We start from the raw sequence: 15,386 nt of genomic DNA on the forward strand, positions 1-15,386 counted from the left end.
GGGCCCTCTGGCATCCCAAGCCAGTTCTTAACCATCGCGCCACTCGGCTGGCCCCACCTTAGCATTTTCAATACTACCCTGTGTGCCTTCCAAACCCCAGAGAAGCACTAGGCTTTTTTTTTATTTTGTTTTTTATCTTTATTAAAGTATACTTGACTTAACATTGTGTAAGTTTAAAGTGTACAACGTGTTGACTGAATACACATATCTCGTGAAATGATTACCACAGTAGCATTAGTTAACACCTCCATCACCTCGCATAGTTACCATTTCTTTTTTGTGGTGAAAACATTTAAGATCTACTCTCTTAGCAATTTTCAAGTACATAATGCAGCATTGTTAACTATAGTCACCATGTTGCACATTACGTCTCCAGAACTTATTTATCTTTTAACTGGAAGTTTGTACCATTTGACCAGCATCTCCCCCTTCCCCGCATCTCCTAGCCCCTGGTAACCACTGCTGTTTCTAGATTTTGGGGTTTTTTTTTTTTAGATTTCACATATAAGTGAGATCACATGGTATTTGTCTTTCTCTGCCTGACTTATTTCACATAGCATAATGCCCTTGAGGTCCACCCGCCTTGTTGCAAATGGCAAGAGTGCCTTTTTTCTCGTGGCTGAATAATTGTATATATGTCACATCTTCTTTATCCATTCCCACATAGACAGACATTTAGGTTGTTTCCATATGTTATCTACCACGAATAATGCTGCAGTGAACGTGGGAGTGTAGATATTTTTTCGAGATCCTGTTTTCCCTTCCTTACCTGGTTCGTTAGGCTAGTACAGCTGTCCTGGGCAGTCTCTCACACCTAGCTCTGCTGTCCTCAAGCTCATCTTTGGTTTATCAAGTAATGTGATCATTCTCTGAAAAAAAATACAATAAGGTCAGGCTTGAATTCAAATATCCTTTCAGAGTCCCCTGTTTCCATCATTGAAAAAACAAAATCTTCCTGTGTTCACAAGGGTTTGGTTACCCGAATCCTCCATGTGACTCCCACCTCATCATCCCTCACTGAAGGCTTCATAGCAGATGGGATACGAGAGAAGGACTCAGAGAAAGTGCAGGCGAGTTCCTATCCCAGGGGGAGGGGCAAGCAGTCGGAAGCAATCCCCTGGGTGGAGGAGGCAGGGTTACCTCGCTCAGTCCCTCACACTGTCTCGTCCACTTGCTCCCGCTGTGGTGCAGCTCTGGGCTCAGACCTGGGAGGACCAGAGAGGACTGGCCCAGGAACCCCGTCCTCAGGTGTGTATGAGGAGAAGAGGTGTGAGCGTGAGTGGCTATGACAGTGGGGACAGATGACTCAGAGAACAAAGAGGCCCATCCGGCTTGCAGGGGAGGTGTGAGGACAGCATCTCTGAGGGCTCCTCAGAGGGAAAGACATGAGCTAAACTTAATATTCAAGAAGGATCTGGTATGAGTGATGGGAAAATGGGCCTTCCAAGTGGAAGAATCAGCCTAAACAAAGGGCTGGAGGGAAACCCAGTCCCTCAATGCCATTGAGTCAGCTATGTGAGTCTCCACAGAGCTCTCCAGAGAGGCTTGCTCTTCCTGTCCTATGCCCTGGATCTGTTCCATTCCTTCTGTATGCAGTGCTCTTCTGTGCATCCTGTATTTAATTAACACAGATTACAGAAATAATATCTGAATGCATTCTTCCTCAACTTTTGATGGCATTTCAGAAGGGACCAAAGCCTCTCTTCATAAAGGCCTATAAATGCTTGGTTCTGGGATGTTGGAGCACTATCTCCCTACGCTGAGATCTAGGGCCTAATATTGTCTATGGTCTGGGTTTCATTTTCTAAATGACCTGAATGTCCAAAAAGAGAGGAAGGCCTCTGGAGCTTTCAGCTTAAAGGGGCTGAAGAATGTGGCAGAGAAGGCGGTCCTGGCACCATTCACCCTGCTCATTCGCAGCATCCTGATGGGCAGCTGGACCACAGGCACTAGGCTCCTGACCTCAACAAGGATGCTGCTCGCATCCTCGGCTGAGATGCAGGAGGACTGCCCACCCTCCGCAGGCAGCAGATGCTCAGGGCTGCCTAGATTTTAGGGCATCACTATTAGAATAAAACACAAGCCATGTATATAATTAAAATTTTTCTGGTATCCATATTAAAATAAAATTTAAAAAAAACAGGTGAAATTTATTTTAATGATATTTAACCTAACATACTCAAAATATTATCACTTTAGCATGTCATCATTATAAAAGCATCATTTGTTACCTATTTTTTTCATTCACTTTTTTTTCTTACTAGATCTTCAAGATATGGCGTGTATGTCACTTGTAGCACATCTCAGTTTGGAGGAGCCATGTTTCAAGTCCTTCCTCTGCACGTGTGGCTACAGGGCTGAACAGCACAGGTCTGCCGAGCAAGCCTTGGCACAAGCTGTGTTGGCCGCTCAGGAAGAAACTAAATGTCCTTGGGAAGAAAATAACCCTAAGGGACCAATTGAAGGCAGGGTGTCTGGAAAAGAGTCCCCTCAGCACAGGTGACATTTTAGCTGAGACCTGCAGGATGAGAGGGAGGCGGCCATTTGGAGAGAGAATATGAGCTTCACCTACAAACAGAGCGATGTGTGCAAAGGTCCTGGAACAGGACAAGCGTGACTTATCCAGGAAACAAAAGAAGACCAAGGAGGCTGGAGTGTGGTGAGTGAGGGGCAGAGGAGCCCAGAACGGGAGCAGAGACATAGGCACTTTTTAGGCATATGGAGCCATGAGTTTTATTCTGAAAAACAAAACAAAAAACCCTGAGTTTATTGCATCAGATATGAGAGTGATCAGATTTACACTCATTTTTCACTGCTCGGCTCCTTTGCAGATCACCAATGACCTCCCACCGATGAATCCAATGGGCCATGCCCAGAACCCCCATCACAGACCATCAGCATCATTTCACATTGGGCCCCAGACCTCCCTTTTCTGGAAACTCTGTCCTCACTTCATCCAGGGCACCAGACTCTCCCTACTCCTCCTGCCTGCTGGCCATGCCCTTGTAGCCTCCTGGTCTGCTGGTTGTCCCTCATCTGCCAAACTTTTGATACTGGAGAGCACCACAGTGCAGTCTGAGGTGTCCTCTGCCTCCCGGAGACCCGAGGCGGAACATCTCCCAGGCACGCAGGCTTTCCTCTCTCCACCACCAGCACCCTCACCTAAGGGTCCCGGCATCTTCACTCCATCCCAGCAGAGCCCACCATTCCCTCATTAAGAAAAGAGAGAAAGAAAGAATCAGGTATGGAGACAAACAGCCATGGCCATGTCACTGCTTGAGATGTGAGGGGACACACTGGGCCACAGATCCCACACTGCCCAAGGTCAGGAGCCAGGCCTGGAGGGTCTTTCAGAGTGGGCAGAGCTTTCAGGAGTGCAACTATGGCAGGTGACTATTACAGGGATGCAGAGACATTGGCACTAACAACATTTGCTTCTACCACAAAGCCTTGTCCAGGCAACCCAGCAGCCCTGTCCCTGGGACATGTCCCATGGACACGTCTATTGACGTCTGTGTGACTTTTATGTCTGGGAGGAGAGGATGGGTGGATAGCATGTGTGTATATCAACTCTGTGTGTGTCCATGTGTGTCTCTGCCTGTGTCAATATAGGAGCGTCTGGATGTGTGTCCTGTCCAAGTGTGTGTGTGTGTGTGTGTGTGTGTGTGTGTGTGTGTGTGTGTGTGTGTAGAGGTTAGTTTGCTAGGGAGGGCCACGAGCCTTGGAAAGGTGGTGCTACCTGGCTACTCTGAGCCTCCCATGCGCAGGAGCAAAAGAGAGAACTGGCAGCCTTGCTGTATATGTCATGGGGACCACAGCCACCTATCGGCCACTGTGATCAAGGTGGACAGGTCAATCCTGAACTGAAGATTATAGAGCTCTGAAAAGTGAGAGGCTATGCCATGGTGGGGACATGGTTGGCGTCCTCAAACTGAAGGATCCTAGGCCCCATGCAAGGATTGGTTTCTAAACCTCAACCCTTCCCCAATAAGACGGTTATTTTAAACTCAAAAATACCTTTTCCAAGACAAGTAGAGTCTGATGCCAGCCACCTATTATCCTTACCCCAGAGATACCCAGCCATCTTCCACCTCACCCATCAAGGGCATCAGCCATTATCACACCAAGGTGAGGTGCGGAGGGGGTGCACAGCGGATGCACACACACACATTGAATTCCGCTCCATGCTCCACTGGGGCTTTGCTCCTCATTGATCATGGTGACCCTGCAATGGGCCTCAGTTTTTACACCTGAAATATGGGCATAAGAACAGCTCCTAGCTGATAGACACTAGTTGCAAGGACCGCATAGGACAGCATTCATGTGCATGACCCTTCTCCCCTGAGAAAATTACCCCCCTAACAAAGGAGAAAGAGGGAGCACTCCTGGGACAAGAGGGGGCACAGGCTCAGCAAAGCCCTGAGAAATCTGGTCAGACTGACACGTGAACATCCGTCTTAACTGGATGGACTTTCCTGCTCCAGAGAGACGGAATGTTGGGGAAGAGGTCCTGACCTCTCAGGGGCTCTGAATGGCCTCTTGTGTCCATGATGAGGGATGGGGGTCTCCGAGCTCTGAGGCTCACCATCATCCTACTGGAGCGTGCAGAACTCCCAAGAGCGAGCCCCGCTATCTCACAGGGAATGCGTGGGTCAGTTCTGCCCTCTGGTGGCTGCATGAAAAACTGCAGCCAACTGAGGGGATGTGCAGACCAAGGTCATACATCACCCTCCCTGTTCATTCATTCATTCCACCTTCATGAGGGCTCCTTTATATCAGGTGCCATGATAGGAGATACAGTTTAATCCTCTGAAATGGCGCCCCTCCCCCAAGGCTGTATCCATGAGAATCTTCCCTTGCTCACCCATGACTAGTTTAATAGAGACCGTCTTTGCCCTGTGTGCCTCCCCTTGTCAGGGATCTTCTGGCTAATTGTCCCATCCCTGTGTGTCCACAGAGGCTGGCTCAGTGTTATCCCTGGAGAAGCCTAATGTGAACCACTGCGCATTCCTAAGCCCCTGCTAGGTACCAGACACTAGCTATACCGTTTACATCTACCATCTCTCTCCCAGTCTCACCAGGAGACTCACTCCCTCCCTTGTAACAGAGAAACTGAGGCTCAGTGAGGTTCCACAACTTAGCAGAGATGGCACAGGCTGCAGGCTCCGGAACCTGGTTCACGCCCTTTTCCAACTGACCCCCAAGCATCTTAGGCACGGTTTCCCTGAAGAGCCCAGCACATTCTCTGCCCACAATGCTCACAGCCGTGGTGGGTCAAGTCCTGGAAGACTCCACCCAGACCGTTACTCAGCAAGGTGGACCTCTTTTAAGTCTCAGGCCCCAGGGTTGCTTACCCAATCACCCAGAGGCTCCAGCCTTGCTCTTTGGCTATAACCCACATCCAGCCCTAAACATGCTTGATCCTGGCTCAGCTGGACTGTTGGGCACAATAACTCACACTTCAACCCCCAGCCCCAAGGCTGCAGATGCCCCAGAGCCCTGTACAGGCTGCCCAAAGGCTAGTGACACTGGGGCAGGCTCTTCACTCTAGATGAAGAGACTGAGATCCCTAATGGCCCACATGCCCTGGTAAGCTGGGGAGCAGAGCTGAGAACCCCAGCCTGTACTTGCCTTCTCCTGGCCTGAGTAGCTGTGCTCGGTCCAGTGCTGGCCAGGGCCCTGACCACCAGAGGGCAACAGCTCTGCTAGACCCAGACTCCTAGGAGCCCCTGGACACATCATTCTACACACCTGCCCTCCATGCAATCTGCAGAGCCAGCCATTCTTTAATCAATTACTGTTCACAGAGACCACAGGGTAACCTCCACTGTTCTCTCATCACTGAGTAAGACATGGCACCCTCCACCATCTCTTCACTGAAATCCAGGGAGAGTGAAACTTGGTCTCACATCATCAAGTTCTTTGGCCTTGAACTGCAGTATCCTCCAGGTTCGCTGCTGTAACAGCCTAGCTCCCCAGGCTGGCGAAGCAACCCTGTGGCCACCAGGGCAGCTGGGCCACAACACCGAGGAGACCGGGGTTCCGCCCAGCACCAAACCTGAACCCTTTCATTTACCACCTTCCCCCACAGGCAAGCATTCCAAAGTGTTTCATGGGTGTGTTTTTGTGTGTAGTGTTCTTGCAAAATACATATTATTTTCTAGGAAAAATATTCCATCGCATAGCCCATGGAGTGGTTTGTCAAGGCATTGGCTTTCTCCTCTTCTCTCTGCCAACTTCTGAGGTCTTCGCTGCACACCCGCCCCTCCAGGAATCCCGGGCCAGCCTCTCCTGGGTCACAGTCTCAGCAAAGCCTCCTCACCCAGGCTTTGCCCTCAGCCTGAATGGGGAAAGGGAAATGCACCCCTATTCCAAGGCTTGGCTCATCTCTCTGCAGACCAAACCCCTTCATTCACTCACTTCACATATTCAACCATTTGACAAATAGTCCCTGAGGGCCCACCTCGTGCAAGTCTTACTGCAGATAATATACAGGAAGGGGCAGAAGAATGAAACATAGATGAGGACTAAGGGCAGCAACGCATGGGGACCGAGAAAGCACACTCTGAAGACGCTTGGCAGCCCTTAGTCACATTCTTAACCCTCTTTGGGCCTCAGGTTCTCCACAAGTCACATGGGTTTCCTCGGACTGTCTGCCTCAGCAGAGCATGAAGCATGGTGTGGAATGAATATGGTCATGTGGTGACAACACAGTAGCTGAGATGAGAAAACCTCAATCCATGCTGGGTGGGCCCCACGTGGATGGGAACAGAATGCCCCAGTTTGGGGAACGCTGAGGGGAGGACACCTACTTTGCTGGAGGATGGGAGAATCAGGTGATGCCACTCAGAGAGGAGGTTTCAGAGGGTTTGCAGACAAAAACTAAGCGTAGGGAGTTGCTCCTTGAGTCTTTATTCACTGTCCTAGCAGGAACTATTCATCAACAAAGGCTCTATACAAACAACGTGGACAGAAACCAGATCTTGTTTCTCTACGGAGAGGGGAAAGTATTAAATTCTGAATTTTCACTTAGAATGTAGCCCGCAGTAGAGAAACTCAGCCACCTGAAAGCTGTGACTACCTCTCCTGACAGTAACCTGAGACTTCCTGGGGAACCGGAGAGAGCAGAGCTTCCGGATCATACACAAGAGCTAGGGTTTTATGGTAACTAGGGCTTCTTTTGCTGCCCTGGGACTGCCTTTCCCATGATCGAAAGAGAAGCCCTAGGTTCTTTGTGCTTCGGGCCTAGAGCCCGGACGTGGGCTCTCTGCTCCCAGGTGAAGCTCCTTGGGCTTCCCGTCCCAGCCAGAAGCAGCACCGTGTGCCCCGGCAAGAAGCCCAGTCCCCAGTGCTCTCCCAGGGCCCACGGAGGCCCCCACCTGAGGCTGTGGTCTGGGGAGCTGGGGAGAAGGCAGAGATGCTGCTGTCAGAGGCCCAGGCTCACAGGTGAGGTGGGTGGGGCTGGACATGGATGGAAAGGCAGGTGAATGTGCAGCTTCTGAGACCCCGGAGCACTGAGGATGCCTCAGACCCTTCTAGAGTAGACCCGCCCCCAGAAGTGACCTGGCAAAGGCAGAATCCCCTATGACATCTCAGCCAACTTGTCCACCACGAGGAGTCAAGCCTTGCCACCCGGGTTGCCACTGAACTTAGTATCCGGGTCTTAGGACTGGCCTCTCTGCAACAGGGATCCGACGGGCTCACCCATGTATTCCAACAGCACTCAGACTACAGGAGGTGCAAAGGGTCCAAAGAGAGAGAAAGATTTGAAGGACACAGGTTCCAGTCCCTTGTTTACGGGGATGGCCACCTGTGCTAGGATGAGCTGCTTCTCCTGATCCAGTAAGCCCAGATGGGACTGAACCAGACTGGGACCACTTACTCCAGAGGTTCACACACCCCAGCCCTGCATGTGCCTGAGTGCGCAGGGGCGAGGGTTATATGGTTGCTTCTTAATTCCAAACTCCAGCCCAGCCCATGGGCCACAGGAGCCAGCTCACTCTGAACTGTCATCTGAAATACAGGAGGCAAATGGAACAGCCCTTTGGTTCTGTCCTGACTGCAGCTCATTGTCTTAGGACTCACCAAGAGCAGGCGGCTTAGTCCCCTAATTCAAAGCAACCTCCAGTCTTTAGGAAAGAGGCCACAGCTTCCCTTCAGTCTGCTTTGTCACTGCGCAGACTTGTTTCTGAGACGAGATTTGGCAGGGATGGTGGGGGTGGGGGTGTGTGGGTTCCTGAGTAAAGCTCCCTGATTCATGTCTAGGCCCCGACACATGTAGCTGTGGGACACTGTGAACATTACCTACATGGTCTGTGCCTCAGTTTCCCCATTTATAAACGGGGATAACAAAGGTGTTACCTCATCATGTTGCAGTGAGGAAGAAATGACATCAGTGATTAGCTCTGTCTCTTGCTCGTTTGGGTGCTTAGGCCACGAAAGCCCCTGTATTTATCCCTATCAGAGGCCCAGCCTGAGAGGCTCTTTGTGACGGCCTTTGAAATGGCGCCCCTCCCCCAAGGCTGTATCCACGAGAATCTTCCCTTGCTCACCCATGACTAATTTAATAGAGACCGTCTTTGCCCTGTGTGCCTCCCCTTGTCAGGGATCTTCTGGCTAATTGTCCCATCCCTGTGTGTCCACAGAGGCTGGCTCAGTGTTATCCCTGGAGAAGCCTAATGTGAACCACTGCGCATTCCTAAGCCCCTGCTAGGTACCAGACACTAGCTATACCGTTTACATCTACCATCTCTCTCCCAGTCTCACCAGGAGACTCACTCCCTCCCTTGTAACAGAGAAACTGAGGCTCAGTGAGGTTCCACAACTTAGCAGAGATGGCACAGGCTGCAGGCTCCGGAACCTGGTTCACGCCCTTTTCCAACTGACCCCCAAGCATCTTAGGCACGGTTTCCCTGAAGAGCCCAGCACATTCTCTGCCCACAATGCTCACAGCCGTGGTGGGTCAAGTCCTGGAAGACTCCACCCAGACCGTTACTCAGCAAGGTGGACCTCTTTTAAGTCTCAGGCCCCAGGGTTGCTTACCCAATCACCCAGAGGCTCCAGCCTTGCTCTTTGGCTATAACCCACATCCAGCCCTAAACATGCTTGATCCTGGCTCAGCTGGACTGTTGGGCACAATAACTCACACTTCAACCCCCAGCCCCAAGGCTGCAGATGCCCCAGAGCCCTGTACAGGCTGCCCAAAGGCTAGTGACACTGGGGCAGGCTCTTCACTCCAGATGAAGAGACTGAGATCCCTAATGGCCCACATGCCCTGGTAAGCTGGGGAGCAGAGCTGAGAACCCCAGCCTGTACTTGCCTTCTCCTGGCCTGAGTAGCTGTGCTCGGTCCAGTGCTGGCCAGGGCCCTGACCACCAGAGGGCAACAGCTCTGCTAGACCCAGACTCCTAGGAGCCCCTGGACACATCATTCTACACACCTGCCCTCCATGCAATCTGCAGAGCCAGCCATTCTTTAATCAATTACTGTTCACAGAGACCACAGGGTAACCTCCACTGTTCTCTCATCACTGAGTAAGACATGGCACCCTCCACCATCTCTTCACTGAAATCCAGGGAGAGTGAAACTTGGTCTCACATCATCAAGTTCTTTGGCCTTGAACTGCAGTANCTCTGTCTCTTGCTCGTTTGGGTGCTTAGGCCACGAAAGCCCCTGTATTTATCCCTATCAGAGGCCCAGCCTGAGAGGCTCTTTGTGACGGCCTTGGATCAGGGTTCTGGCTGGAGATCTGTGAGACCCTAAGATCGGTAGGGGTGTGCTGACCTTGGCACATGTGTGGGGATGGGGATGGGGGGGTGGGGGGAGGCTGGTCAGGATCCAGGCTACAGGGGAGGTGAGGGGATTTACTCCTGACGGGTGGTTTTTCCACTAAATTAACATCACCTTGGTCTAAGGCAGAGGCAGGGGAACATAGTGACTATCCTCATGAGGCGATCAGACCCTAGGCACCAGGAAGCCACCTGCCTCCTGCCATTCACGATGACAGCAGGAGAGGGCTAGATCAGAGGGCTTTGCCTGGGATGGGGGTGGGGGGTGGGGTGGGAGTGGTGTGGGGAGACACACTCCTAAGGGCAGTCAGCAGCCTGGGGTCTGCAGGAGCTGAGAGTTGGGATCCTGGAGAAGAGGAATGTGGCCACTCAGATGCCCCTGGAGCGAGGCCAGGCCTGGCTCCATCAGCTCTAAAACACAAGCTTCTTGGGGACCTCCCAAGGGAACTCGCTTCTTCCGAAATGGCCGTAGCATGCCGTCTTCTGGTAGATGGGCTTCTTCAGATCCAAATCCCTGCATGTCCAGCAGAAGAAAGGGTTGTTTTTAATGGGAAAGAGCTGAGTTTCTGTCTGTATTTTCGGGCACAGGAGTAATTAACAGATTGTGACCATCTCTATGCGGAGTGTCACCACTTGCAGAGAAATTTCCCATAGATTTTCTGCCTACAACACACCAGGTCTTAGAAGGTCACCAGCACTGGCTCTTGGGAAGCAGGCTCAGAGGTCCAGGGACAGGTTGATCACAAAGGGGCCAGGAACCAGGATTGTATTATGGCCTTGAGGTGCCTTTCTCATCTGTATTCCACTGACCTGGCCCCAACCAACGTCAAGTGACCAGACTCCAGGAAGCAGGGATGGTGTTAGAAACAAAAAGAGGTGGGACTGGACTTGCCTACTCAATTCTCAACTATTCAGCCTTATTTTCCTCCCCAACTGGAGTTAGCAGCTGCTGGGCCGGCAGGGATTGTACGCAGCCCCTCCAACCTGAAAACTGGAATCCTGCATTTGGGATACGCATCGTGCTGGGCCAAGAGCTTGCAGACTCTCGTGCTCTGGGTGGCTGAAAATCCTTCCTGTTTCCCGTGCAGCTGAGTTGAGCATCTGGGTGAGGGAGGAAGGTCCTGCCTAACAGCGGTGGGGCAGCACTTTTACCTGACGATGACGCCAGGCCGAAGGTCAAAGTTCTTGTGCACCACATCTAGCAGCTCTCGCTCTGTCTTCTGAGAGGTCCCATAGGTGAAGATGGAAATGGACAGTGGCTCAGCCACACCAATGGCATAGGAAACCTTCCAGAAGAGACCAGAGTCAGGGACCAAGGCCTCTGTGCAGGGGTCTGCCCCTCACAGAAACCTTCAGGTCCTCAGGAAGGGCAGCTGAACCACATATCTCTTGCCCTACACGGTCCCCCCACCTGTTTGCCTAGAGATCCCTGCCGTCTTCATGGTGGGAAGCTTCTGTACATGGCCCTCTCCCTGCAGGATTTGGTTTTCCCTCTCCCAGGTTTTCAGGGTACTGGCCACAGTGCCCAACGCGACACATACGGAGGCACATCTTTTAGCGAAGTGCGTGGCCTTGCACCAGAGCTGGTGGGGTCAGAGTGGGCCGGGGCCCGACCCACCTGCACAAGCACTCTGCGGCACAGCCCTGCTTTCACCAGGGACTTGGCTACCCAGCGGGCAGCGTAAGCCGCAGAGCGGTCCACCTTGGTGTAGTCCTTCCCGGAGAAGGCCCCACCACCGTGCGCCCCCCAGCCGCCATAGGTGTCCACGATGATCTTACGGCCAGTGACGCCCGCATCCCCCTGCAGAGGGAAAGGAAGGAACAGAGTGGGGAGACGGGAATCAGAGCCCCCACAGGGCTGGGAGGACGGGGCAGCTGAAGCACCGTGACGGCTGCTGGACTACAACTTGGAAAACGGACTCTGAAGCTGCCCGGGGACATATTTCAAAGGCTCTTTGGCTACGAGTCAGCCAGAAACCCTGGCTCTAATCCCACTTCAGTCACTGACCAGTTACAGAAGTCAGGTAACCTGTCAGAGCCTCATCAGAAAGCACAAATGACTGGCCAGCTGGGGTCACAGCCAGCTCCTAAGGCCTGTTTTTATGAGTCAGTCGTAATGGGGAAGTCCAACTGCAGGAAGAAACTGCAGTGTGATCAATACTCCCTGAGCTGCGGCCCTTATTGGTACCACCCAGTAAACGCCACGTTGCCCATTTCCTCAAGGGTCTGCTCTGTGCAGTACCAGTCAGTAAAGATATTTGAAAAGGGGGCAGGGGTTCCACGTTAAATGATTTGAGGAAATGGCATAGTATATACTCCCGCTTAGAGATCCACAGTTCACACTCGGATGTCTAGCCTTTGAGAGGCCCTGCAAGAAAATACAATAAGTTTGACCTTTGCTTCTTCCTGTGTTTCTGCACTACATTTTGGTCATAGGACCTGTCATGGAGGCTCTGCTTTGTGGCAACACATCCGCAGCTGAGGTCCCCTGGCAGTGGTAAGCAGCCTCTCAGAGGTACCATGCCAGTCTCCACCTCCTCACTCCTGTGGCACAGGAGGGAAGGGGCAGCCAGTTTCCGCATCGAACAAATTGCCCCACTGTGGTGCCTACAGGGGTTGAAGTTAACCTGTGGCAAAGACCTGGTAAGAGCCTGGTAAAGGTCAGTCATTTGCAATGGTGAGGCAGCAGCCGCTTGGGCAGGTCTGATGTCAGGTCTGAGATGTCTGGAGTGGAAGGGCCAGGCAGCACTAGTGGGAGAATCTTGGGGGGCATGTCCCCAATTCCTCAGGGACTGACAGACATATAGCAGGCCCCACAGAGAGTGAGCTGACGTCACATGTGCCCCAGGGCCAGACATGGCTGAGTCACACAAAGCCACCTCCTACAATCTTTGTGCTGGAGGAGGTAAGCCACCCCAGTAACCAATCAGGGCCTCGTTCGGAGACCAGGGCGTACCTGGGGACCACCAATGACAAACCGCCCGCTGGGCTGCAGGTGGTAGATGGTGTGTTCATCCAGATACTTGGCCGGCACCACGGCCTTGATCACCCGCTCCTTCAGGGCCTTGCGCATCTCCTCCAGCGTTATGTCCTCGTCATGCTGCACGGAGATGACGATGGTGTGGATACGCACGGGGATGACCGCGCCATTGTCCTGCATGTACTGGACTGTCACCTGTCGGTCAGAGGCAGAAGGAGACATCATGAGGTCCTGCCCCGAGCTGAGGACACGGCACTGCCCGTCGCAGACACCCAAGAGGCAGGCAGGGCTCCCAGGGGCCACGGGGGACCCCATCCTCAAAGGGCCTTCAGGAAAGTTATTCGGATACATTCTGGTATTTGAATAGTTGCCCAGTGCTACGGGATGACTGGGTATGACACATAAGCTAGTCCCATCTGTGACCACAATTAGTGCCACTTGGGTCCTCGGGGTTTGCAGAGCTTCCTCTCTGTGACCCATCAGACTCTTCTCCTTCTCCCCTAGCCAAAGCCCCCTTTGACCCTCTATGGACCAGGGCCAAGCTATCCTGGCTCCTGCCAAGGACACAGGAGTCTACGGGCCACACGCCAGCTGTCCCAGCCCATCAGTGGAGGAGCTCTAGAAGCACATTGGGCCAGAGGACCTGCTGGCTGTAGGGAGAGGGTGAGAGGGACTCAGGCCAGGGTGGCTGAGACGGAGGGAGCTGCCAGCTCTGGATTGCCAGCTCTGGGCATTGTGGTAAATGAAAGAGAAGCACAGAGCACCTTGAGGGCTAGACCCTTCCCGCAGCACCCTTGCAGATCAGGCTACAGGGACAGATCTTATATCACTGCCACCAGCGTGCCCATTCTATATTTGATCAATTAATATTTAAGCCACCCCAGCAAGATAGGTATTATTCTCTCCACCTTTACAAATGAGAAAAACAAGGCAATGAGAAGTGAAACAACTCGTCTGAAATCACAAGCTAGTCAGTGAAAAGCGAAAGAGCCAAACCATGCTCTGCCTGATCCAAACGCTTGTGTCGTTCCCACAGCAGCACAGACAAAACGCTTCTCCCCCATTGTTTACTGACACCTCCGTGAGTGTAAGAGCCCAGTGTCACAGCCTGGTCTGACTGGAACAAATGCGGGCAGCCTGGGCACCCTGGGCTTGCACTGTGAGGAGGAAGGTGGTGGGAAGGATGGCAAGTGAGGCTGGGAAAAGAAACTGACCGCGCATGCACTATGTGCTAGAAACCATGCCAAAAGCTATGAGAAGCTGTTACTGGCCCCATTTTAAAGACAACAAAGCTGAGGTTCTAGAACATAAATGCCTTGGTCAGGATGACACAGCTGGTAAAGGTGGCCTGACTTGGAGCTGTGTGGCCTAGTAGCTGGGGCTCTGCCCAGCAAAAGGCTGTCACTTAAAACCTTCAAACCACAGGTTCAGACATTTGGTGTACGTGCTTGGCTGAGGAGCCAATGGGGCGAAACTACCATCTGTGGGATTATGACTAAACGTCTCTAAGAAAAAAAACAAATAAAATAAAACCCTCAGGGCTATGCTGGAGCCACGGGCCCCATTGCTACTCAAGGCAGTGTGGACCCACAACAGCAGTGCCCGCAGGGGCTATGGGGTGTGTGGGGCTTGCAGAAGTGCAGCTATGCCGGTGGTCCTGGTAGGGACCTTGGCTGGCAGGCACAGCCCTGCTGCCTACCCCAGGGCCTCGCCGGGACCACAGGGCAGCAAGGTCTCTGCCTGCCCAAGGCCCCTCAGAGAGCCTTCAAACACTGGATTTGTGTCAGACTCCTACTGTGTGTACTTCCTGGTCCAAAGAGCAACAGGGTGGGGTCAGCAGAAGGAGGGGAAATAACCCTGCCCACATGGTGCCTGATCCTAGTGAGATGGGCAGATACACACCAACATCTGTGGACTGAGAACAACCCTTAACGGCTAGGCTGTGTGAGAGGGAGCTGCAGTTGGGGGGCCCCCAGAAGGGGAGGCCCTGTGGCTGGCTCTAGGACCAGATTTACTCCATGAGGCCTCAGGAGAAGGTTTGTACATCCTGAGTAGCTGCTGAGACCCGTCTCCACTGTCCCCCTGCTCCCTGGTCTCCCACTTTGCCACAAACCCCAGGTCGCATCCTTGTGGAACCACAGAACTGTGGCAGAGCAAAGGGCTCCAAGCATCGCTCTTATCTCATTGTGTCGGCAAGCTGTGGGGAAAAGTACAGCACGGAAAACAGAACTCCGACCAGGTACAAAAATAGCCATCGCGCTGCCACGCAGTTCTCCGTATCAGCAGCAAGAATTTGTTCAGGTGGAAAGACTCATCTTGTTCACAGTCAACACTGGTGAGATGATGAAAACCCTTTACCAACAGGGTACAGAGAAGGCCTAGCAGCTGTTCCTGGCACAGTGCCCCCCTGCTCCCACAGTGAGCAGCCCTATGGGGGTGCTGGGAGAGTTCTGTCAGCAGACCCACACCTGCACCCTCTCAGCCTCTCTGCTGCAAGCCAGCTCAGGGCCACCTGTGGCAGGGGAGCGAGGCTGACTCTGGTCTCCCAAGCAGCATTTTTAAGAGAATTCAGTGGATCCATGCAGAAAGAGAAACCCTGAGAGAGCCCACCCTGCCCC

The 15,386-nt window shown here is 52.6% G+C and overlaps 1 protein-coding gene across 1 annotated transcript in view; it reads right to left on the reverse strand.

Annotated features, from left to right (window-relative positions):
• Window positions 1–9,624: 9,624 nt before the first annotated feature.
• The window catches only part of MAT1A (methionine adenosyltransferase 1A), a 16,300-nt gene continuing 10,538 nt past the window's right edge, over window positions 9,625–15,386 (reverse strand). Inside the window, exons 6-9 of the mRNA XM_019633502.1 lie at window positions 12,745–12,963; window positions 11,407–11,589; window positions 10,941–11,074; window positions 9,625–10,302 (exon numbers count right to left, since the gene is read on the reverse strand). Of these exons, the coding sequence (XP_019489047.1) occupies window positions 10,200–10,302; window positions 10,941–11,074; window positions 11,407–11,589; window positions 12,745–12,963 (639 nt within the window). The 3' untranslated portion in view covers window positions 9,625–10,199. The remainder of the gene's footprint in view (window positions 10,303–10,940; window positions 11,075–11,406; window positions 11,590–12,744; window positions 12,964–15,386) is intronic.

The sequence above is a fragment of the Hipposideros armiger genome, unplaced genomic scaffold (genome assembly GCF_001890085.2).
Source record: "Hipposideros armiger isolate ML-2016 unplaced genomic scaffold, ASM189008v1 scaffold_1323, whole genome shotgun sequence".
NCBI lineage: Eukaryota > Metazoa > Chordata > Mammalia > Chiroptera > Hipposideridae > Hipposideros > Hipposideros armiger.